The 25102-nt window shown below is 40.5% G+C and overlaps 2 protein-coding genes and 1 long non-coding RNA gene across 6 annotated transcripts in view; 2 read left to right on the top strand and 1 right to left on the bottom strand.

Moving 5' to 3' along the window:
• Positions 1–13708, top strand: part of srgap1b (SLIT-ROBO Rho GTPase activating protein 1b) — a 44895-nt gene extending 31187 nt beyond the window's left edge. For 3 of the 4 annotated variants that reach the window (XM_024284628.2, XM_024284610.2, XM_024284635.2), the window contains 6 exons: positions 2621–2845; positions 5120–5199; positions 5441–5642; positions 6929–7060; positions 8223–8556; positions 10202–13708. In XM_024284628.2, the coding sequence (XP_024140396.1) occupies positions 2621–2845; positions 5120–5199; positions 5441–5642; positions 6929–7060; positions 8223–8556; positions 10202–10663 (1435 nt within the window). In that variant the 3' untranslated portion in view covers positions 10664–13708. The remainder of the gene's footprint in view (positions 1–2620; positions 2846–5119; positions 5200–5440; positions 5643–6928; positions 7061–8222; positions 8557–10201) is intronic. The other variant, XM_024284620.2, reaches the window with a different exon arrangement.
• A 990-nt stretch (positions 13709–14698) lies between these two features.
• lg23h12orf66 (linkage group 23 C12orf66 homolog) lies at positions 14699–18721 on the bottom strand. Its single transcript, XM_024284596.2, has 3 exons — positions 18321–18721; positions 16760–17060; positions 14699–15703 (listed from the first exon to the last, which is right to left on the bottom strand). Exons 1-3 carry the CDS (start codon positions 18550–18552, stop codon positions 14884–14886), a joined length of 1353 nt encoding a protein of 450 aa, XP_024140364.1. The 5' UTR covers positions 18553–18721; the 3' UTR covers positions 14699–14883.
• Positions 18050–19173, top strand: LOC118598058. The gene is made up of 2 exons (XR_004947141.1): positions 18050–18234; positions 18337–19173. It is a non-coding gene; the product is annotated as an uncharacterized LOC118598058 (long non-coding RNA).
• Positions 19174–25102: the final 5929 nt, after the last annotated feature.

The raw sequence follows: 25102 nt of genomic DNA, 5'->3' as shown, positions 1-25102 counted from the left end.
TAAACATTTAGCAGTTATGAGCTAAATCCTCCAGAGACGATCATCTGGGGGCATCAGATTTGAACAGAAACACTGATTAGATCAGATCAGTACTTCTGTCGTGTTTCACCTGAAACTCCACTTCCATCAGATTTCCCCTGAAACCCCCAGAGGCCAAACAAACAAAAGCAAGAGTTAATCCAGCAGACCAAGTGTTAATCTGCTATGGGATTAAATCTACTCAATACTGTTATCATGGAAGAGCTTTTTCTGCTCTAAATTCAGCGATGATTTAAGTCAGCGTTGTCAAACTCAATGAAGGCGGAGTCTGACTGAGGCTGGGCCGTACGGGGTTCCATTTGTGCCAAAAATATGTCTTTGGTCCACCGTCTATGTCAGGGGTCTGCAACCTGCAGGTCCGGGGCCTCATGACTTAAATAAATGATCGATTAGTTATTTCTGTTTAGATTTTGAATGAACCACAGAGCAAAATGATGTCATAGAAATTCTGTAGAAATATTCTTTAAATTTGGGTTTATATTGTCATGTTAGTCAAATAAAAGTCTCCACAATTCTTATATTTTAGTAAATTACTCAAAAGTGGTTAAAGGTTTTAACAAATTCAATTTAAAACTATTAAAATAGTTTAGAATTATATATTTTGTGAATCTTATCTTAAAAAACAAGAATAAAAAACTGTTTTTTTATGTTTTTTCTTTTAATAATTGGATGCTACTTCAAGTTAGACAAGACAAATAATGGTGTTGCAACAAAATCCTAATGATAAAAAACAACATGTTTGACTCTCTTGCATTTTATTTTGAAATTATTTTGCTGCAACTCAATATTGTAATATTTCAAATCTACATTTCATAAATTCTTTTTAATCACAAAAACATAGATATTGTGTATTTTTCTAAATGATAACTTTCCGGCTGTGACTGGATTTTGATCTGTAAGAAACTGGACCAAATGGTTCTTTGAGTGTTAAAGGCTGCAGACTCCTGGTCTATGTCTACTGAACAAATGTTCATGTCTTTGTACTACCAAGGAAAATCTTCTGCATGTGAAACGACAGCAGCTAACAACGCTAGCAACTGTTGCTAAGGACTCTTCTGACGACCAGATCCAACGACAATAACAACTATAAAGTTTTAAACATTAAGCTGAAACATAAAAAGCTATCAAAGAAGTGAGGACACATAGAAGATATTCCATTGAACTTTAATATTGTGGCAAAACATGAACTTGGGGGCTGCAAATGGCCCGCGGGCCGCCAGTTTGAGACCCCTGTCTGTAGTAGTTGAGTTAGTCACCACAGAATATGATTTGTTTCTGGTTTCAACCAAATGAAGTTGATTCAGTCGCCATTTTTTCACAACGGAGACGTTGACTGGTTGGAACCAGAAATGATCGGTCATCAGCAATAATCCCTTCTTACGGTGATGTCAGACAGAATCACTGCAACTGTGTAAAGTTACTTCCGGTTTACGGGTCCAGACCGGCAAAACTGACAACTGAACTCTGTTTAACACTATTTTACATAAATTAAAAACCTTATTGTAATGGAAATTTTGCACAATATATATTATTAAATGTCCGACATAACTGTATCCATTTTACTGTCTTAGATTGTTCAAAAATCAAAATACAAACGTACGTTATCCTCCGGTATTGGATAGGGCGGGGTTGATCAAATCGATCAATCAATTTGAATCGATTTAAGCTTAACAGATCAATAATAGATTCATAAAAATATAGATCGATTTAGCACGTTAAAGCTAAAGTCCGCTAGCTTGATTGAGCCTAACATATAATGGAATTTCCCATAGGACGGCTAATGCTAATTGTAGGCTAATTTGGCATTTAGCTTGTATTTCCGGAATATGCTAGCTGTTTTGGCTACTTCAGGTTTTTTTCTGTTTTTTATGCTAGCTGTTTTAGCTAAATTAGACATTTTACCATTTTTTTCTTTGTAGCTAAGTTGGCATTTAGCTAATATTTCAGCTACATGCTAGCTGCTTTGGGTAATTTTGGCAATTTTTCTGTTTTTTTTGTGGCTAATTTGGCTTTTCGCTTATATTTTGGCTACATGCTAACGGTTTTGGCTAACTAGCATTATCGCAGGTAATGCTATACATCTACTTTTTAAAATGTTTTAGTATTATTTTTTTCTATAAAGATTACAAAATGAATTATTTAAATTTGAACAATTATTTAAAAAGTGAACAAGTAACAGCGCTCGTGTTTTCAGCTTTCAATAGTTCCTCATATGTTTTTCTGTTTGTCACGCGGCGGGGGAGGGGACACCAAGTGCTCCAAAATCGTAGTATTCCCCTCCCCCGACGGCCAGGTGCGCATCACAATGTTAAAATATAAATGACTGCAGTCAGAACATGGTTTGAAACTTCCTAATGAGACAAACTTCTGCCTCAGATGTTTGTTAGTTAAAACAAATCTCCTCACTCACAATGGTTTCTATGGTAACCACACATAAATTAATGAAGCCATTTGAAGGATGGAGGATTTATCAGTGGGTAAACATCAGTTGCCAAGGAAACTACATGAACATGTCCACAGACTTTCATTGTGCACTAAATATATTGTGTTTTCTCGTGTGCGTGACGTCTCTTTTCCGCAGTCTCTCCCAGTACAGCGATGAGAACATGATGGATGCCGGAAACCTGGCCATCGTCTTTGGCCCCACCCTCCTGCCCACGCCGGACACGCTGGACCAGGTGGCCTGCCAGGCGCACGTGAACGAGGTCATCAAAACGGTCATCCTGCACCACGACAACATCTTCCCGCACACCAAGGAGCTGCCCGGACCCGTTTATGAGAAATGCATGACGGGAGACCAGTACTGGTGAGGAGCACCTTCACCGCGCTCATGCTGCATTGGAGTGTGGTTATAAACTTGATACATGTGGGAGGAGCCGATACATTATGGAGGCCACGGATAATGTTTGGAGATCAGGTTTATTTATTCTGAAGAGTTCTCCAAAAGCATCAGTAATCACGTCTACGTTCATGAGATCATCCAGGGACTCTCAGTACGGTGAACTTCACCAACTGTCTGGACGATGGTGCTCTCTGTGGTTCTTCCGTCTCTCTGTGACCCAGTTTGACCACTTGCTGTCCAGCAACAAAAGAGGAGGAAAACAATAAGAGTAAAATTTGAGTTTTTTTCTATTTTTGTCTCCATACGAATAAGAAATATGTCAAAGATCAGGAGGAGAACAAACAGCAACAATCAGCTTCTCCTTGTTGGTTTTAAGCTCCAACCACTGATCACAACATCAGCATGTCCCGGGCCAAAGCTGAGTCCCTGATTGGTTGACACAACACAAAGCTTGTGGAAACGTTGCATCTCGGGGGAAGATTTGTACCTTGCAACAACATTTTCTTGCTACCTGTAATGTGCGACCGCTAGAGAATCGGGCCGCAACTCCAAAAAACACAAAAAGATGGGGGCGCTGAGAGTGTTGGTCTGTCGTCATGGTTACTCAACGTTGCTCAAATGTCGATTGTACTTCAATCTGTCGTTTGTACTGCAACAGGCTGAAGATACTCGATCTTTGACATCGTATCCACCCCTCCCTCATGTGTCTTTCTGACCCATTAGCCCGGCTGCTGCCCTCTGGGTAACTTGTCTTTGGATGTGTTTCTCTACCACCACTTTCCCTTGGGATCCATAAAATTTACTGTCTATTGTCTAACTGATGGTGAAAACACACTCCAGGACCGCTAACCACGTCTGTTCATTGACTTAACAATAAAACTGGACGCCCCTCCCACTTTAGACTCAAGTTCGGGAGGAAAACAACCTGAGACACTCTGAGGCCATTTCTGACAGGAAATGAGCATCTGCAGGTCCTTTTATATTAGGACTGTGGTCTTTAATTACCTATTTTGTTAAAAAAAAATGTTGATTTAACTTATCATCTAAAAGCTACAAAAACACAGATTAATGTGAAACTTTACTATGAGTTCTAATGTTCCATGAACTTCACTGAGTTTGAATGTTCGACAAAAAGCTTTTAATCTGTAAGGATTTACTCTGCAATAAAATAAAGAAAAATGTGGAACATATTGAAAAATTCAATATAATCTAGCGAAATGTTGCAAAGTTCAGTGAAATATAGCGAAATACAGAAAAATGTTCCAAAATGCAATAAAATATAGCAAAATGTTGCTAAAAATAAAAAAATGTTGCAAAATGCAATAAAATTCAAGATTCAAGATTAGAAATCTGACAAAATGGTGCAAAATATGGTAAAATGTAGAAAAGTGTTGCTTGCGAAATCCAATAAAATGTAGCAAAATGTTCCAAACTTCAATAAAATATAGCAAAAAGTTGCTAAAAATAATAAAATGTGGCAAAATGTTACAAAATGTGATAAAATGAAGCAAAATGTTACAAAATTCAATAAAATATAGTCAGTTGTTGCTAAAAAATTTAAAAAAATGTAGCAAAATGTTCCAAAAAACAATAAATTGTGGCAAAATGTAGCTAAATACCGTAAAATGTTTCAAAATGCAATAAAATTCAAGATTCGAGATTCGAAATCTGACAAAATGTTGCAAAATAGAGTAAAATGTAGAAAAGTGTTGCTTGTAAAATGCAATAAAATGCAGCAAAATGTTACAAACTTTAATAAAATATAGCAAAATGTTGCTAAAAATAAAAACAAGTGTAACAAAATCTTGCTAAATTCAATTTTGCAAAGTTCAGTGAAATGTAGTGAAATGCAGTAAAAATTAGCAAAATGAAATAAAATGTAGCAAAATAGATTAAAATGTTGTAACTCAACAATTATGTCCCATTTTGGCGCTCTTTTAGGAAGGTTACATTCATAATCCTCGTTTTTTCCGTTGACAGGAGCCAATAGTAACACCTGCTGAAATCTCATGGATTTAAAAGTGAAAATGGTGATTTCCATCCGAAGGGTGGAGTCCGTGCTGCTCATCCGTGTGATGAATGAGCGACTGGTTTCAGAGCTGTCAGATCTGGGTGTGAAGAAATCCTGGCACTGCCGTGTCTGTCAGCGTCTCCAGGCGGAGCGGCCTCGTCTTTGTTCCGATCTGAATGAACGTTCTGCTTCCTGACTCCTTCCTCCTCTTCCTCTTCCTCCCGCAGCGAGAGTCCGTTCAGCGAGCCCGGAGCGCTGGAGGAAGCCGAACCCGACGCCGGCACAGAGACCCAGACCAGCGACGAGGGTACGGCTGACCCTCGACCTTCACACCATCGCCCACTCTCCTGCTGTGCTTCTTCCTGGTGGAGTGGCGTTGCCACAGCAACTGCAACCATGGAGACATCACCCCATTTCCTCCTTCTCTCTCCACACCCACCCGCCTCGTCTCATTCACCTCTTTATCCCAGTTAATAGAAAGGCTCGCTGCGGCGCTCTGCGGCTGAATGGCAGGTTAAAGTTCTCCCTCCTCCTCTCCTTCCCCACAGAGGGCGAGGCGGTGGAGGCGGTGGCCCGCTTCGACTACGTGGGCCGCTCGGGCCGGGAGCTCTCCTTTAAGAAGGGAGCGTCCCTGCAGCTCTTCCAGCGCGCGTCACATGACTGGTGGGAGGGCCGACACAACGGCAGCCGCGGCCTGGTGCCTCATCAGTACATCGTGGTGAAGGACAGGCGAGTGCACAGCCCCAGATGGTTTGTACTCATCCAAAACCAAAAACACAACACGGTGTGAAAACGCTGCAATGTGAATGATGTCTCCTCCAAATGTCGTTATAATGATCAGAAATGGGCTCAAGTGTTTGGTTTGATGCTTCTGTGGATTGTAAAATGTGATCATCTTATGGAGAGAAAGTAGACTCATCCGATATGTGTGTAATTCTTGATTTGTAACTCATAAATATATTTTTTGCTTCATTTTATGTACTTACAATTGTGTTTTCACGTGTACAAAAATTACAAAATACAAAAATATATAATTTATATAACTTTAAATTACAGCAGCTTAAAACTAACTACACACACAAAGTACACACAAATCACCTGATACGCACACAAAACTGCATTGATGTTAGACTCCTCACATCTCAGAGACTCGTGGAGGGAAGCTCTGAAAATAGAGAAACTTTAGGGTTGAGTGTTTAAAATTTATATTTAGACTTTTTGTATTAATTATCTGGGATTTCTGTTGAAGAAAGTGGGAAAATGTTCAAAGATAAGAAAACTCTGATGACCCAGCATTCTAGCAGCATTTAAACACATCACTTACACAGACGTGAGAGTCTCACATCAGATTTGTGCGTCAATATTTTGTGTGTGTGTTTCAGGTAATATGTGTGTCCTTTTCAAGATGTTTGTGTAGTTAGTGTGATTTAAAGTTGTGCGCGTGTAAATTGTTTATTTTTTGCATTTTGTAATTTTTGTACATGTGAATACACAGTTGCAAGAACACACAGTTATGCACAAAAACAACTGAATGACAAACAAATAAAGAATGAAGCACAAATCGGATGAGACTATATTCTCTCCATAAATATTAGTCTGAGTGACAGGCGGACATCAGGATGTTACCCAAAAGTTCATGGAGAAATAAAAAATAAATGCAGTTTTGTGTGAGTATATCAGGCGATTTGTGTGTACTTTTTAAGGATTTGTGTGTGTAGTTAGTTTTAAGATGCTCTAATTTTAAATTGTGCGTGTGGAAATTATATTTGTAACTTTTTTACATGTAAATGCACATTTGCTAGTACACACAGTTACACACAAAATGTATTATATGAGTTAAAAATCAAGAATTACACATACACAAATCAGATGATAATCATAACGCATCTTCAAACTGTGTTTGTTCAAAAATTCACATTTTCAAACAGGAAGAGGAGGTCCTCTTCTGGAGTAATCCAGCTGTTTTACACATCGATGATGTTGGAGTTTGTCCTCCTCTGGGAGCTCAGCAGTCACGCTGAGGTTTGTCTCCTCAGGACCGACTCCATGTCCGACACGCTCAGTCAGAAGGCTGACAGTGATGGAGGGAGCAGCAGCACTGAGGACAAGCGGTCCCGGAGCGAGCTGAGCTCGCCCACCGACATCCGACCGCCGGACAACTACAACAGGTCTGTGGAGCACCAAGAGTCCTGCACCCATCATGAGAGGTTTAAGATCTGTCTCCAAGAAGTTTAGCACCAAAACAAAACCTCGCGGTCATTTATCTCTTTCAGCTTTATAGTGGAGTGATTAGAGTTCAGATTAATCTGAAGTTTAGCTTCTTAAGGTGATTGTGCAGCAAATAAATCTGACAGAGAGCTTAAGACCTGCAGGAAAACCATAATTAACTGAAGGCAGAGAAGAGCTGACTGCTAACACTCTGAACCCACTCATCATTCTCTGTTGAATGGGATTTCATATCAGCTTATTGGAACACATTTACGTTCAAGATTAACATTTCTTTTTGGAAAATACTATAACAAGTAGGGCTGCTACAAATGATTATTTTAGTTTTTTTGGCTAATCAGCGATTATCTTCTTCCATAACAGCTAGCATGCAGCTAAAATATTAGCTAAAGTTCATTTTAGCCTAAAAAAACGTAATAAATGCCAAAATAGTCCAAAATCTAGCAGAATGTCATTGTAACTTTCAACTTTAGTACTCTCTGACTCCATATATTATAAAGGAATCGACTATTAAATTAGTCGATTAGTCGACTTGTCGTGGCAGCCCCAATAACATGTGATAGAAACTGAAAAAATATGGAAGTTTAATTCATAAAATCACGATTCATTAACTGAAAACATTTTTTTAAATACCGTAAAGATAATTATTCTGTTGGTTTGGTGAAATGATGTTGAATTTTTGAAGGAAATGTTACTCCAGTTATAATTCGCTGGCTTTAGAATGTGAATGATTGTATGGAGGATGATCACAACCTAAAGAGCTCCGTCTGTGGAGCGATTGTCCCACCAAAATAAGAGCGGGAAACTCAGCCCACTGCAGCCTGTCAATCACATCGTCTGCCATGACAACCGCAATCCAAACTCAAAAATATAAATTGTTATCAATTATTATTAATATAAAGGTCATCTCTTGCACTTTGAACTGATTGTGTTCTAGTGTTTGATCTGAATTATATAAAATTGTGTTATTGGATCAACAAATGTTTGAAACAACTTAAAGATTTGGATTAAAGATCTTTTTAAATTTTAACCTGACGTTAAACAGGATCATTTCTCTCATAAAAACAATGGTGGACTAATCCTGGTTCAACTCTCCGCCGACAGTCACCGAAGGAAGCGAACTGACGGTCTGTTCCGCCGCCCTCTCTGCCGCTCCAACGATAACCACGGCAACGGGGGGGTGATGGAGCGGAGCTCCCCCCCAGTGACGGGTCACTTCAGCCCCAGAGACCTGCTGCTGGGCAGGAGTCAGGGCATGACCCCGCCCCTCGACAGCCCAGAGCGCCGGCGCCGCTCCACCGCCGTGACCATGACGGTGAGCCGACACGACTCGTTTAGGAAGCCGGAGGACACGCCCATTCGGCGCTCCTGCAGCGGGCAGCACGGCTTCAGCGACTCTCTCCGATCAAGAGCGATGGACCCGGACGCTCTGGCTCAGGTACGCTGACGGACGCGTGGAACACCACTGATGGAACACGGCGAGAAAACAGCTTTACAAAATACATAGTCCACTATTTAAGGCGAAAATGCAGTTCCCTGGAAATTTCCCATGATTCTCTGCAATAAAAACAGTGTGCATCGACACTAGATTGGTGAATATAGACCACAATGAATGGATTTGAATGATTAACACATTTATTAAGGATTTTTTTTAGTATTTAAATTATTTTATTTAGAAATCTTCTGAGTTATCATTATCAAAACATAGTGGATTCATAATATTCATGAAATGTTAGTATTTTATTAGGTTTTTGATTCTTCAAATGAGTGAGGTCATATTTTCCATTGAAAAAAAGTGAGAGAGCCTGTGTAAAATTCAAATCTAGGTCACTGATAGTAATGGTGGGGCTATAGAGAAGGCCTGAGTTCCAGCTTCCCATAATTCCATGTTCCTTTTCTTCACATTTAAAAAACAAACACAGAAGCTTCCAGAAATGAAAACTACAGTTGGCCAGAACCAAGCAGTTACAGCTGGTTAGGACTAACTACTAACTTAGAAAGAAGGGGAAATTGAATTTGAGGGGAAAAAATGTAAATTAAATAAATTAGAAAACAGACGTGCCTAAAAAGTAGAGTCTGAATGGGCCAGAAAAAGCTTCCTTCGCTGAGTCAAAGTTAGCCAACAGGTCAACAGTTAGCCAATAGTTACAGGTCAACAGTTAGCCAACAGGTCAACAGTTAGCCAACAGGTCAACAGTTAGCCAACAGGTCAACAGTTAGAACCTAAATCTGCAAACATTTCCTCTCAAAAGCCTTTTTATAATTTGTTTCTTATTTCGATCCATTTATTGAACTGCTCAAAGTCCAAGACATTTACAAACACATTCCTCTAGTTATATAGTTAGCTGGGTGGATGCTGGTCAAGTTTGATCTGAGTTAGCAAACCAGTTTAGTCACGTTTGCCTAAAATGTTTACAGTTAAAACAGTCAGTTCTTCTTCTTTCTACCCAACGTTCCAACTTACCTTTAAGGTGTTTGTAGTCACCTGACACTGGATCAGAAACAATCTTTTTTTCTTTTGCAAGAGGGAATCCAGAAGGAGAGTCCGCCATTTTCAGTACCTCCTCCGTCTTCTTCTGTGGTGTTTAAAAGTGGTTGACGTCAAAGTGTTTCTTTACCATCTGCTTTGTTTCTACTTTAATTATTGTTGTGTATTTTGTTTAAATGTGCCATTTATTGACTTTTCAGCCAAAAGACACAGTAAAATATGCATTCCCATAATATTCTAAGTCAGCTTTAGCCTCAGGTACCTAAAAAATCACAGGTGAACAGATTCACATCTATACGTTTGTGGTTAGTGGGTCAATGATTTAGCTCTTTAAACTTGTTAAATTGTGAGTAAAAAGTGATTAATATACCAAAAATTTTTTTTTTAAATATAGAATTAAAAAGATAATTTTTTTCATTATATCACTAATTGGTGGTAAATGTTTAATGTGGAAGTGAAGTAAATAAGACTTTTAATATGTTCTATCCACTTTAGGGTGAATTATAATGTTTTAAATTAGCTTCAAAACTTAAAACTTTATTGTACGAGGACTCAGGAACAATAATAAGAAAAAACTGAAAATGTTCCCCCCCAGGACATCGAGGAGACGGTGACTGTGGCTCTCGGTGAGCTGCGGCAGCTGGAGCGGCAGGGGTGTCGGCCCGCCCCGGACGTGGTTCTGGATACCCTGGAGCAGGTGAAGAACGGCCCGGTTACCACCTGCTCCTCCGAGTCTCCCAGCCCCCACAGTACTCCCAGCACCCCCGGCACGCCTGGAACCCCCGGCACCCCCGGAACTCCCGGTACCCCCGGGACTCCAGGCACCCCGAGCCCCCTCAGCCCCATGAGCCCCATCAGTCCACTCCCCGGACCCCCGCCTGGACCCCCCAGACCCGCCAACCCCTCCCCTGACGCCCTGGGCTCCTTCAAGCCTGTGGCGGCTTCCCGCATTGGGACTCCGCTGCGCCCCCCTGCACTGAGGCCCAAACCCATCGTCCCGCCTAAGAGCAGCACCCCACCTCTGCCCCCGCCCGTAGACAAATCCTGCACCATGTGAGTCTAACCCGGCCAGCAGAAGGCCAAATCAGGCCTACCCGGGCCAAAAATGGGCCAGAAGAGGAGATCAGGGTACTGGTTCTAATCAACATGAGGGTAGAAACGGTAGAGCGACGAAAAGGCTTTTAATGTAGTAATAAAATTTAATCTATGACATGATATGATATGCCATGATATTTATGTGTCGTTAGGTTGGTGTGTACTCTCTTGGTGTGTAGGAGTTTACTTTCTCCATGTATTCAAGCATTATCAAAGGATAGCTAAAAGAACTGCTGTTGTACAACAACAGGGGGCGGAGCTTCCTGTCCTGTAGGAGAGAGCCGCCAGCTCCAGTAAATGTAGATTCAGTGACATGAATGTTGGATGTACTGTCATGAAGATAGACTCGCTCTAGCTAAAGGACCTATCACCGATTGGCTGCCGTCTCCACTGGGTCGCTGAAGGCAGCGGCGCCGGCGGCCCGGCGACGTTTTTGTGGCTTACGATGACTTTTCTGTTCTTTTTTTCACTCGGTTCAGCTGCTAAGCTCACTCGGTCCTCAAACGCCTCTTGAGGTCGTCAGTGACAGAGAACTCATTTGACCAACGTCCAGGTTTTTAATGAATGTTTTCAGCTTTTAATGACTGTTCAGCCATCTTATTGAATGTCTGTGAGCAGACGGCTCACTTTTTAACAGCCTTCTTGTGTTGGACCCAGAACACGGCTTCACACCGGAGGGGGAAGCTCTTTCTGGGACAGTGGCGATGTATGATTTAGTTGCCGTTTGTTTGCGTGAGTGGGTTGGGAGTGAGTGTGCATCCTGCTTGCCTACCCTTTGTTCTGCTCCGTTGTACGTGCAGAACCACTAAAATAGTGATAGACCATAGATAATTCATGCCTGCCTTGAGTGCCAGAACACGTGAGTGCAAGTTGGGACGACGGTACAAGTGCAAAAAAAGCATGCCACTTTTATGTGTGCCAAAATAAAGGTTTACCTGCTTGTTACACTAGTCACTAGTTAACCTTAAATCACAATAAGCTAACAGGGTGGGGCTTTGTGTGTATACGCCCAAAAAAAAAAAAAGACTTGAACAGCACACTGAATGTGGCCTCCCACCGGGCTGTGAGACTAAAACTACATATGATGTGCTGAACTGGGCTATGGATGAGCTTCTGTGTTCATGTCTTTATATAGTTGTGAGGACCAAAATGGACGACTGTAGAATATAGACGTTTGTATTGGAAAGAGTCTGGCGATACGATGCATATCGCGATATCCAGCTCACGATGTAATATGTATCACGATATATCCCAAGACTGAACCTAAACAATTTTAAACTCTTTTTATTAAGAGTATGACTTAAAAAAAGTATGTTTAAATATTAATCAGGAATTGAAATTAACATTCTTAAAATATTTTTTAGAAGTGGAAAGTGGAAAACAAAGGCAACACGCTGAAGGATGCTCATAAATAATCAATTCAATATTGCCATGTCGGCATTCTAAATCAATACAAGTATCCCAATGTACAGCGATACATCGCCAAATAAGTATTGCGGTATATCGCGAAATAAGTATTGCGATATATCCCCATATAAGTATCGCAATATATAACTGAATAAGTTTTGAGATGTATCAGCAAATATGTATTGCGATACATCGCGAAATAAGTATTGCGATATATCGCGAAATGAGTATTGCGATATATCACAGAATAAGTATCGAGATACGTCCCCAAATAAATATTACGATATATCACCATATAAGTATCGCATTATATAACTGAATAAGTATCGAGATATATTGCTAAAAAAGTATCGCGATATATCGCAAAATAAGTATTATGATATATCACTGAAAAAGTATTGAGATATATCGCCAAAAAAGTACAACCCCCCTCATATATAATACGGCTAGCATTGCTCTGTAATCACATTATCAAATACTAGAGGGCGTTGTGGTGGTTTGGCTGTAGCTGGAGCTAACATAGCATGCTAATTTGGCTAGCATTACTCGATTAAAGTAACATCCCTGAGGTTTTTTTTTTTTTTGTTTTTTTTACTAGCAATCACTGCATTAAGTTACTTTAAGTAACTAAATTTAAATTCAACAATTAAATGTTAAAACATGTCAAAATAAAAGTTAGTATAACTCATAATTCTGAGAATAGTTTGCAGTAGCTTCTCCTATTGTGAGCTAGCATCGCCTACTAATGCTAATGTAGCCATAATTGTATGGCTAAGTTAACACAAACTGGTTGTTAATTAGGTTTTCATACCTAATATGGACATAATCATAGTAACAGTGCCAAGTAAAATAAAAAAATAAACATTTTCCATTGTATTTCATTGAAATGTGTACTAGTTACGCCTAAAATAAACAAAGTTATAAAGATGGGTGGAATGTATCATAGTGATAAACAAAAACAAACAACTATATAAAGGCATGATTGTGTGCGTTTTTATATCATGATGGGGACCAGGACATCTCATCGAGACGTGATGACCTCAAGTCCTCGAGCCCTTTGAACCTTTAAGGGTTAAATGAAGTGTAAAAAGTGTGGGGTTTGTTTTTACTTTCATTTGTTATCATTTACATCAAAGGAAAGGTCTTAAGAATGTCTTTTAAAAATGTGTGTCCCCATAGAGATATAGAAACCAGCGTGTGTGTGCGTGAACGAATGTGAAAGTGCCTTTTTTTTTAATCTTTGTCTTTTTTGGGAATTCACATCCGCATGTCCTGAACGAAGAGCAGCAGCACTCCGAATGAAATTATCATGAAGTGTTTCGTAGATTATGAATCTTAGCATTAACCCATTGTGACATTGCACTTTGATGTATAGGATTGTGTACTTGGCATGTAGCATCATCACATGTTGGTGCATCTTAAAGGAAGGGAGGTTCGTGTTTGATGATAACGGAAACGGTTCTTGTCTGTTAGTGTTGCTGTATTTGAACACCAAGCTTCCGGAAGCTGAGCTCATATAGCCAAATGGATTGTATCAATGTGTTGTATTTATAATATAAATAAACTGAATAAATTAGCATTCAAGTCGTTTGTGAAACTACATCATTATGTTCTTCTCTGACCCTGAAGGCATCACTGTTACCATGGTCTCACTGGGAGTCAAATTAAAAAACCTTTCTTCAGTTTGGACAATTTTAGAAAAAAAGAACCTGAACTCATTAGAACAGCAGTCAGTGAATGCATCATTGAGTATTTTATTTTAGATTCATGGAATGTCAGTAAACTCATCACCATTTAGTTTTCCTTAAAGCTCAAAAAGGTCATTAAGTGCCTGTCATTGAACGCATCATTGTTTATGTGTAAGTAAACGCCTCACTGCTGGAACCCAATTCTTTAAAAAGTTAGTCTAACAGTACTGGTGTGTTCATGAACGCACCATTTTCTGCACTATAGTTAATAAAAATCAATTTGAACAGAAAAATGTCCATAAAGTTTTTGAATCTTGAACGGCACTAAAACGGTGCATTTGAGTGTTGGTCCATGAATGCATCACCAGTCAAAACTTCAGTGAGTGCAGCTGAGATGCAGGTAGTGAGGTCAATCAACGGGAAGTGAATGCATCACTATTTAAAAATAGTGCAATTTAGAACACCTTTTGACTTAAAAGTAAAATGTCAATAAGCCAGTGAACGCATCACCACAAGGATTTTCATTCTCAAAGATTCCCTTTAATGGGATGTCAGTAAACTCATCACCGTTTAGCTTTCCTTTAAGGACCGCTCTGCTCCAAGAGCTCATTAGTGCCTGTGATTGAATGCATCATTGTTTATGTCAGTAAACGCCTCACTGCTGGAATGTATATTTAAGAAAAAAAAAAAAAAAGTCCAGCTGAGTTGAAAAGTTCATGAACGCACCGTTTTCTGCACTAACATGAGCAAAGAACGTGCATAAAGTTTTTCTGCAGCACTAAAATGGCTCGTTTGATTGTTGGTCCATGAATGCATCACCAGTCAGTTTTAGGTTAAACAACAGGAAGTGAACACACCAATCACAAACAGGCAGCAATAATCTGAAAGTAGAAAATAAAACCTTTATAAACATTTAGTTTTTATTACAAAAAACAATTAAAAGTTGTTTTCTAAAATGAATTATTTTCAGATCAAAGCTTCATTTTTTCCAACTGAAAACTTTGGCCAAAAAAAAGAAACTAAACCTCCGTGTTGGAGAGAAGTCTCTGAAGTGCCCAGCAGGTGGCGCTGCGCGGCGGTCTGACGCTCAGCCCTTGGATCCCGGTTTGAGCCAGCTGAAGGGTTTGGAGTTCCTCAGGGAGCCGCTGATCTCCTGCAGGAAGGCGGCGATCTGGAGGTCCTTCTCCGACTTCCTGCCGTCGAAGATGACCACCAGCGTGAAGTGCGGCTCGGGCCGCGTCAGGTAGTACGTGCTCTGGACCTTGTCGTCGTAGAAGTGCACCACCTTGTCCAGAGTGTTGAGCTCGGCGGCGCGGTCGCCCATCATCATGATGACGTTGGGCCAGTGCGTGTGCGGCCGCTCACCGGACGGCAGCGACACGATGGCGGGGAACTGGTCCTTGCCCTTCGGCGCCTCCCGGTACGAGTGCGGGTGGTGGTAGCCGGGACCCTGGTAGCTCTCGGAGCCGCGGTTGTCGAACACCAGAGACACGTTGCTGGCGTCGTGCTTCCGGATGAAGGCGCAGATCTTCCCGTGGTAGTCCGGCGTGGTGCGGGCCGTCTGCGCCCGCATGTCGGCCGGCGTGGTCTGCCGGCTCAGGGCGTCGTGGAAGTAGAAGCTGAACTTGGCGAGCAGCGCCGCCTGGAAGCGCTGCAGCCACGTGTACAGGTGAGGCGGCTGCACGGTCTTCTGCGACTGGCCGCCGAACAGGTTCTTGCGCGTCTCTTTCTGCCGCTGGAACAGCTGGCCCCACGCCGCCAGCTTGGACTGGGCGCCGTGGAGGCTGAGCAGGGCGGGCAGGAAGCTCCACTCCGACACCTGAGCCTGGCAGCGCAGCAGCTGGGTCACCACGTCCACCTCCGTCTGGAAGCTCTCCTCCACCCGGCCCAGGATGGGGTGATGGAACCTGCAGACAGAAGAGTTTAGGGACCAAATCCTCCTCCAGGAGACGATTAGGGACAGGAAGAGGCTCCTCCCTCCAGCAGCAGCTGGCCTAGTTACCGTGACCTGAAAGCGGCTCCGCATGAGCTGCAACAACTTTCTGTATCTCAGATTCTGCTGCTGCTCAGGTGGAGCAGCCGAGCGTGGTGCTGACTCGGCGTGTCCCAGAGCAGCGGCCAGAATGTGCAGCTTCCTCTGGCATTTCTGCTGCTCCAAAAAGCAGATTTAAATAAAAACATTTAACAGTAAAGTGAAATCAAAAATAATTAAAGCTGCAAGCGGAGCTGCAGGTGCTATTCCCATCCCCCCACCCTGGTCAGAGCTGTCACGCAAAAAAAAAGCTTTTTTTTTTTTTTTTTTTTATTGGAACCTTGTGTTGGTTTATCTCCATAGCAACCATTTAATTTTTTGGTCTTCTGGTACTAATCGGATGCAAATCATTGACTGTCTATGAGAACTGGACTGAGTAACTCCTCCTCCACCATTCCAAACAGGAAGTACCAAGACTTCTATAGAGAAATAAACAGCTGCTACTCAGTCATTTTGTTGGTCAGAATAAATATTCTTGATAACCCTCTTTTTTTTTTTCATATTTTTTCTTTTTCACAAGTTATTCACGTTCTAAACTGACCAATCAGATGCCTCAGGAAAAGCATGTGGTGCCTGCGGGCCCCACCTCCAACATTTGATCGACAGTTTCTCCTGAGTGGAAGGGGTGTGGCTTTCCAACAAGCTCACTCCTGATTGGTGAGAGTGGTTGTCATGGAAAGGTCGACTCAGATCAATCACTCACTAAGTTGGTTCCAACATGGCGACGTCCATATCGCAGAAAAATGGCGACTGAATCGATTTTATTTGGTTGGAATCGGAGGAAAGGCATTCTCTATTGGTGACATCATGGGCAGTTTGTCCATCTCTATATACTGTCAATGGTGCAAACTTTGGTAGGACAAACAGTCCAGGACGGAATCATTAAATGTTTGACGTGAACACGGAGGAGTAGAAATACTCGGATACACACTTGGAGCTGTACTTGTGCAGGACGACCTCCAGTGTGGCGACCAGCTCCTCCGAGTTGACGCTCTTCTGGCTGCCCAGCGAGTGCAGCTTCTCGTACAGGTCGGCCATCTCCATGCGGGCCTGTGTGAAGTGGCAGAGCTGCTCGGACAGGTGAGACAGCAGGTCCTCCAGGTACGAGGAAGACGAGGAGGAGGAGGCCGGCTGGCTGTGGCGCCCCATGGTCACCACCTTCTTCAGCTCGTTGTAGAGGGACGTGTAGACGGTGCGGATGGAGTCTTTGCGGCTGAAGAAGGACTGACCGCCTGCAGGGAAGAGCCAGATGTGATTCTGGTGCAGCGGCTCCCTCTAGTGGTGAAAAGGGGAACTGCTGCACGTTTATCTGCAGATGCTGCTGAAACATTTATTTATTTTCAAGGTGATTCTAAATGTTTACTCATTTAAAATTAAAACAGGAGGGTAAACATTTATAAATAATTAAATAAGACCGTCAAATCTTCACTTTTTGAATGTTTTGACTAAAAAAGCAAAAAGTCCAACTTTATAAATCTTAATTAATATTTAATATTAATCTTTTGATTAATCTGTAAAAAAAAAAATGGTTTTAGATTTTTCAAATCTCAAATATAGATATGTTTTGTGCAGTTCAGAACAAAACAAAAAAAATATTTTTTGCCCCTGTTCCACATAATCCACAGATAATTTGAACGGAATTTTGATTTGTGACCTTTATGAATGGATCTGTAAGATCCAAAAACAACAAATTCCTCTGAAAACCAAACATTTTTATAGCTTAAAATAAACTAATGGATAAAAATACTGCAATCCATTGAAATGCATTTTATTTTGAAGGCCTTTGTTAAGGAATATTTATCATTAGAAGAACAGCTTTTTATATAAACTTTATTGACAAATACTACACATGCAGAACATACGAAACTCTATAGTGCAAGTTTGTCTAAGTAAAATATTAAATATTTGAATTGTCAATGAGTTTGAAAGAAAAAAAAAGCAATGACACCTAATAAAAAAATAAACGTACGGGTTATTTTTCAGTTTCAAATGAAACCAAGCTTCTATTTTTATATAAAATACTGCATCCTCGTGGTAAAGAAATAAAATAATAATAGTTTGTTTGATGCAAATATAATATTTTGCCATAATTAATTAAAATATTAACGTCTCTACAACTGAACATTTATTAGTTCAATTTTCGTTTTTTGTTAAAATCAAAATAATAAAGTTTTTTAATCACGTGACCTGCTGAAAGCGGAAGTTGATCAGTTTTCATGGAAACGATGTTAAAAACTCAAGTTTTCTAAATAAAAATATAAATAACGACGGTTTTATTGAGTTGTATTAGTAAAATGTTCCAATGAATAACGTAAACAACTTTGAATAGTCAGTCGTGGCGACATATGAGTATATTTAAGTTTATGCTAAGTAAAAATATTCAAAACTTGTTATTGTTGTTTTAAGGTTAGTCAAAAACTGTCACCACGTGCAGTTTTAGAAGATATAACTTTTTGTTTGTTTTAATTATACCAATTAACGGTCAGAATTACCGATCTTCTGCCCCAGGAACGTCATGTGGTGGTAGACCTTCTCCGCGGCGGACAGGTGAGCCAGAGCCGCCAGCAGCGCGCTCCACATGGGCCCGGCGCCGCGGCTCAGGTCCTTCTCCTTCTCCACGTAGTCCTTGGCCCGGTCGAACGACAGCATCCCCAGCTGCGTGAAGAAGCTCTCCAGGATGGCGCGCTCCCGGGGGACGGGACGGAGCTCCTCCGCCTCCGTCATGGTGATGACGGGCTCAGCGGGCCGCGGCAGCTACCGACCCACCGGGGCGGGTAACAGTCGCTCGGACCGAACCCTCGCTGGAGACTGACCGTACAGACTTTACGAAACAACCGACATCCTTAAAGTGTCGCCATGAGGAGAGAAAAACATGAAAACATGTCTGAAATCAGTCTGCTGCTTCCTCACGTGACGCCATATTGTTTTGGACCCTACGGAGAGCGAAGAAGGACAACATTTCTTCGTCGTCACCAAATATTTATTAAATCTATCGATTTTTAAAACTATTTATTAAAATATAATTTAGAATTTTAATACTGTTGTTGCGGTATTTCAATAAATTTAAACTGTTGTGGTTTTTAATTTTGAATCATATTATACTTTTATAACGAAAAAAACATGAACATGAACATGGAAAAATCCACGAACACGTGATCATTTTGTTCATTTTTCTTCAATAAATAACAAGCTTTTTAAGTTAAGAAGTACGAGATTGCTACAGTAAAGAATTAACATATTTTTGTGACAGTGAAGAAAATTGTTTAGAAAAATTGGAGATTGACGTCATAACTGATTGTTTTGTGTCTCCTATTGATAAATGAAAATAAAGATGGCGGAAAACCAGGAGTGTAACAATGAATTGAATTATTTCTATTCCTACGATCCAACTAGATTAAAAATGTTTAAGGCAGAAAAAAATTTAATTGACTTAAACCATTAAAAAATCGTTTCTGAATGAGATAAATTGATTATATTGCAAGAAAGTCAAGAATCTGGACAACTTCACCGGCACTAATCAGTACCAGGTATTTATCTCTGAGTCACACTGGTTAAAGTTTTATATAAAGATGTCTTGGATCCATTTTAGGTCAGTGAATCGGATCGGTCAGAATGAACCAAAATTGACTTGTGAATCAGATCAACAAACACAAATTATAACAAATTATGATTAAAGTTTCTGTTCATCACTATGAAGTATTTTCTTTTCATAAGTATAAGTACAAACCTGTGAAAAAAACATTTCCAAATTCATTATTTAAAGTAATCGACATGTTTCTCCTATCAGCAATCAGTTGATTGATATCCTTTTATTTCCAAACACAGAATAAAATAGATAAAATAGTTAAATAAACACAATAAACAGAAAGTGATAAAATGCTTGATTGTAAAATGTAAATAATCTAATCTAAAGAATTCTGGTGATCTTTGGGGTTTTTTTCAATTATTGTTGCTTCATAAAAAGCCCAGATTTTTTTCTGCAGGGAACTGAACCATAAAAGGAGTCTGTCAGACATCAGTGAATATCATCAGAAGAGCATGTTTGGTGTGAGCGTTACAGAACATTAGTCTGTAAAATCTGATGAAAGAGCCGTCGCTTCAGAGGATTTCTGGGAAACTGAATCCACGAAAGGATTGAAAACGCTCGACTCCACGTGTGAAGAGGATTTCTGCTGTTGAGGAAAATCGTCTGCAGTGATGTGTTTAGTTTATCCTGGGGCTTTAACCTCGTGGGTTTTTCTCCATATTTAATTCTTCTCTTGGGGGAGTGGTGAGCCGCAGACACAGCTGCACTCAGGAACTATTTGGTGCGAGCCGCTTTTCTCCTTCAAAATCTACTGGAATGATCATTTTAACGCTTGAAATGTTACAATGAATCAAAGAACATAAACACTGGACTCCGGTGTTAAAGAGTTAATTCCCAATCTAACTTTGGTGTAACCCAACCTGGATTTGAACTCACGACTTTTCAGTCCCAGGGCGGACGCTCCATCACAAGGCCACTGAGTTGCTAAATGTTCAGAGGATGTTTAACTGAAAGATAATCTGAGTCATTAAGGTCTCTGTTGTTGTAGATTAGGAATGATATTCCATACACATTATGAAACGTGAACCTGAAACCGTGAGGGGAAAAAAACTTAAGAAGATATTTGAACATTTGATAAATACGGTGGAAATTTTTAAAGAAAAACAGGAAAATGTGAATAAAATAACCCTAGAGAAATAAAAAACATTTGGTTCTGGGATTTTTTAACGTTAATTTTACTCAATTTGTGTTCATTTTGAGTAAAAATATATATACTTTTATAGTAAAAATATAAAAAAAAATTAATCAAATAAGCCAGAGGCGCGGTCCACGGCCAAGACAAGCCAGAGGCGAGGTCCACGATCAAGATGAGCCAGTGGCGAGGTCCACGGTCAAGAGGAGCCAGAGGGGGGGTCCACGGCTAAAGCGAGCCAGAGGCAAGGTCCACGGTCAAGATGAGCCAGAGGTAAGGTCCACGGTCAAGATGAGCCAGAGGTGAGGTCCACGGTCAAGACAAGCCAGAACCGAGGTCCACGGCCAATAAGAGCCAGAACCGAGGTCCACGGTCAAGAGGAGCCAGAGGGGGGGTCCACGGCTAAAACGAGCCAGAGGCAAGGTCCACCGTCAAAATGAGCCAGAGGTGAGGTCCACAGCCAAGAAGGGCCAGAAGCGAGGTCCACGGTCAAGATGGGCCAGAGGCGAGGTCCACAGCCAAGAAGGGCCAGAACCGAGGTCCACGGCCAAGACGAGCCAGAGGTGAGGTCCACGGCAAAGATGGGCCAGAGGTGAGGTCCACAGCCAAGAAAGGCCAGAAGCGAGGTCCACGGCCAAGACAAGCCAGAACCGAGGTCCACGGTCAAGACGAGCCAGAGGTGAGGTCCACGGCCAAGACGAGCCAGAGGTGAGGTCCACGGCCAAGACAAGCCAGAACCGAGGTCCACGGTCAAGACGAGCCAGAGGTGAGGTCCACGGCCAAGATGAGCCAGAGGTGAGGTCCACAGCAAAGATGAGCCAGAGGTGAGGTCCACGGTCAAGATGAGCCAGAAGCGAGGTCCACGGCCAAGATGAGCCAGAGGTGAGGTCCACTGCCAAGATAAGCCAGAAGCGAGATCCACAGTCAAGATGAGCCAGAGGTGAGGTCCACGACCAAGATAAGCCAGACGTGAAGTCCAGGGCCAAGAAGAGCCAGATAACTTTCTGCTTATTATAATTATTTCAACTTTTGTATTTCACTGTTTGAAAATAATAATAATTGTATTATTAATTATTTATCCAATATATTTTAATGGCTGTGTTCTGTTTTTATTAAACATGTTAAAAAATGAAAATAGTTTAGTAAAGCATAATTTCGGTGAGATTATATCGGGGGTTTTTTAGCAATTATTTTTACTTTTAGTATTGTTTGTGTTTTGGTTGCTTGTAATAAATCAATTCTAAAGAAAAATAAATCAAATCCAATCAAGTTTTTTCTTCTGTAAGCATTAAAGCTGAATTCAACAACAATAAGGACAGATTCATTTTAAAAAGCAGTTTTATAACAAAAACGTCTGAACATAACTAAAGTGTCACTGGAGCTTTGATGAAGATCCTCCATGATCAGGGGACGTCCTGAACTTCTCCTCTTCCTCGTTCATCCCAGCAGCTTCATCGTCTGTTACAAAAGCATCCGAACATTTTTGGACAAACTGGAAAAGTCCCAAACAGGCAGGAGGAGAGCAGCTGGAGGTTTGTGGTTTTCAGTTCGGGGAAAGAGCGTGTCGCATGGCGGCTCTGCAGCCCCCCCACCACCACCCCCGCCTGCATGTCTGTCACTGCAGGAGAGGATCTGATCTCCTTCCAGCATCTCCTCCGAAGGAACACGACTCCTCAGACTCTGCTGGCCTCCTCTCTGCCCGGTAGGTCTCCTCACTCACACTTGCTGCCTCCACAGCAGGACATTCGACTGATAACTAAACATTTCTTTGGTAAACTCAGTAAATTAAAACAAAAAATGATCAAGTTTATTCATTTTCAGTCTCACACTCTGATCCATTCGCATATTTTCTGAAATGTTTTATAAATGAAATCTTTGATTAAATCTATCAGGTCTGCTGGATGGAAAAAAAATAATTGAGTTTTACAGTGAAGATGCTGGAGGTTTTTGTTGACGGGATGATCCGTTTGGGATCAGATGACAGTTTGGTGACTGAAGCCTTTTGTTTGATTTCATGGTTGGAACATTTTCCTGAAAGTCCAAACTTTGAGTTCAGAAAAAAGTACTGGAAGCTGAAAGAGTTCACAGCTTTACCAGAAATCTAGACACAAAGATGTTTATTTCCTAACTTATATTTTAAACATTTTTGAGATTTTTTTGTCACCCCCACCAGAGAAAAATGGAGCATAAACCACAGATTTACATGCTGTCAGAGTTTGTCTTCTGCTGTTTCCACTTGAATGTCTGAGCCGAGAGGAATCCAGCGGATGAATCTGCTGTGAAACAAACGAAGCCGACAGCAGAGGCGTCCTCCGACCATCCGCAGGACACCGACATGAACGAGATCTGAAATAACTTTAGAGGAATTGTGTTTGATTGCTGAAAGCAATCAAGATTTTAAGATTTTAAGATCAAGGGCCAAAAATGGCCCAAAAACTTTATGAGCCCAAAATGTTTAAGTAAAATCTTGTACCTACGGTAGTTTTAGAGATCGTAGCACTTTTCACAGAACCATGTTAGGAATTTAATTCATTTTATTCTCAAAATAAAACAACTTAACAGTAAAGAACATCCTTCTGTGATATGAACAGTGGGTGGAACTTGTTAAGATCCCAGTAGATCCAAACAGCACTTTACTGATGGTTTGAGGAATCATGGGTAACCGGACAACAAAAACTTTGGAAAACTGTAAAACACGGTAATTAAGTAGAAGTTGGATTAAATAAATCTGATTCTTTTCTTTCCTTTTCAAGCAATCAATCAAACTCTAACTGACTTTAGTTAATAATAATGAAATTCAATGAATCAGATGTGACACAGATGTTTGATTTTGTTTGTTTGTTTGTTTTATATTTTCTAATCAGTACATTTCATTATTTCTGTCATGAGTTTAAAGAATCTTTGTGGATTTTTTTCTCCTGTTGTCCACAGTCTATGCTTGAAATAACCCAGATCAATCAATCAATCAATCAATAGGTCAACCAACCGATTGTTCGATCGACCAATCAATCAACCAACCAATCAATAAATAAATTAACTAAGTAAACAATCAATCAACCAACCACGTAATCATTAAATCAACCAATGAATCACTCAATCAACCAACCAACCAATTAATCAACCAACCAGTCAAACAACAAATCAACCAATCAATCAATCAACCAACTAATCAATCAACCAAACAAACAAAACGATTACTCGACCAACTAAGGAACCAATGAATCAATCAACCAACTATCAATTTATCAATCAATCAAACAAACAAATGATCAATCAACAAATTCATCAAACCAGTTTTTACAGTTTCCAGTAGGACCCCTTTAGAAGAAACAGATACTTGACGAGTGGTTTTGGGAATCATGGGTAATTACTTGATCTCATTCACTTTGTTCTTTAATAGATTTTTATAACTTTTAAGTGATTTTTAAAAACTTTTAAAATATATTTACATCTCTTCGCCATCTTTTGTAGGCTATTTTAAATATTTGAATCGTAATTTCTAACATGTATTTCTAAAGCTTTTTGGTAGATTTTCCAACTATTTTTGTTGTCTTTCAAACTTTGTAAAAAGACTTCAAACTTCCTCAGGAGTGTTACCAGCTTCCACAGCTGTTAAAGCTCCAGTGGGTTCCTTTTAGAAGAAACCAGCATATAACACGAGGTTTCAAGGAATTGTGGGTAATTGTTTGGTCTCCTTCATTTCCTATGAGAATTTTTTTTTTTTAGAAAAATATTCCCTATAAATAAACTATTTGCTTTCAGTACCAAAAAGAAAATCCCACTTCTCAGGAAGGAGCTTTACAAAGTATTTTAGGTTGCATCTTGATTCTTGAGAGCTACTTTAGGAGGAGGAGCAAATCCGACTGTCCGCAAGTTGTAGGATAATACGGACAGCCTAAAGGGACATCCAATTAAAGAAAAAAATGAAATAAAAACTTTGGTTAGTTTTCTAAAAAAAACAAAAAAACAAAAACAAAAACCTATTTTTTTTAATCCATACTATCTGATGCGTACCAGATAGTAACCAGGAAAAAAAAGCTTTTTTTTTCCTTTGATGTCCCTTTAGGGGCTCCGTAGGACAACATAAAATCAGACACACACAAAAACACACAACAAACAGCAGATTTCAGACTTGATCCTTCAGGCAACAGAGTTATGAGAATCAGAGAGAACAGAAGGTCTTCTGATTGTTAGAACTTCTTCATCCCTTTAGAGTCAGAGGTGATGCTTTCAGAAAAAGACTGAAGCTGAGCCTCTACAGTTTCACTCAACCCAGAGCCTACTATGACGGAGGGACAAAGAAGAACATCAAAAAAACTTTGATGAGGCTTTTATTCTGAAAGGAACTCCGCTCAGCAGCAGGTGGTACCTGATAAAGTCCTGTTATCACAAAAGTTGTTGCGATTCTTCATCCTTCCTCCATCAATTTCTGAGCATGGTGAAGCGTTTCGTTGTGCCCTTCAAAGAAAAGTCAAAAGATCTCCCAAACCGTGAAGCCTCTTCATGCGGAGGCCGTGGCGAATGGACAGGTCACGCCGCAGACTCCATCCGACTTC

The sequence above is a fragment of the Oryzias melastigma genome, linkage group LG23 (assembly GCF_002922805.2).
Source record: "Oryzias melastigma strain HK-1 linkage group LG23, ASM292280v2, whole genome shotgun sequence".
NCBI lineage: Eukaryota > Metazoa > Chordata > Actinopteri > Beloniformes > Adrianichthyidae > Oryzias > Oryzias melastigma.
The sequence above is the reverse complement of the archived record's forward strand: the minus strand, read 5'-3'. Positions and strand labels throughout refer to the sequence as shown.

Coding starts and splice junctions, on each gene's coding strand:
- lg23h12orf66 (XM_024284596.2), bottom strand. CDS start 18,552: ATGACGGAGGCGGAGGAGCTCCGTCCCGTCCCCCGGGAGCGCGCCATC. Junction 17,061..18,320: donor GTTCCTGGGGCAGAAGATCG/GTAATTCTGACC, acceptor TCTTCCCTGCAG/GCGGTCAGTCCTTCTTCAGC. Junction 15,704..16,759: donor CTGCACAAGTACAGCTCCAA/GTGTGTATCCGA, acceptor TTCTGTCTGCAG/GTTCCATCACCCCATCCTGG.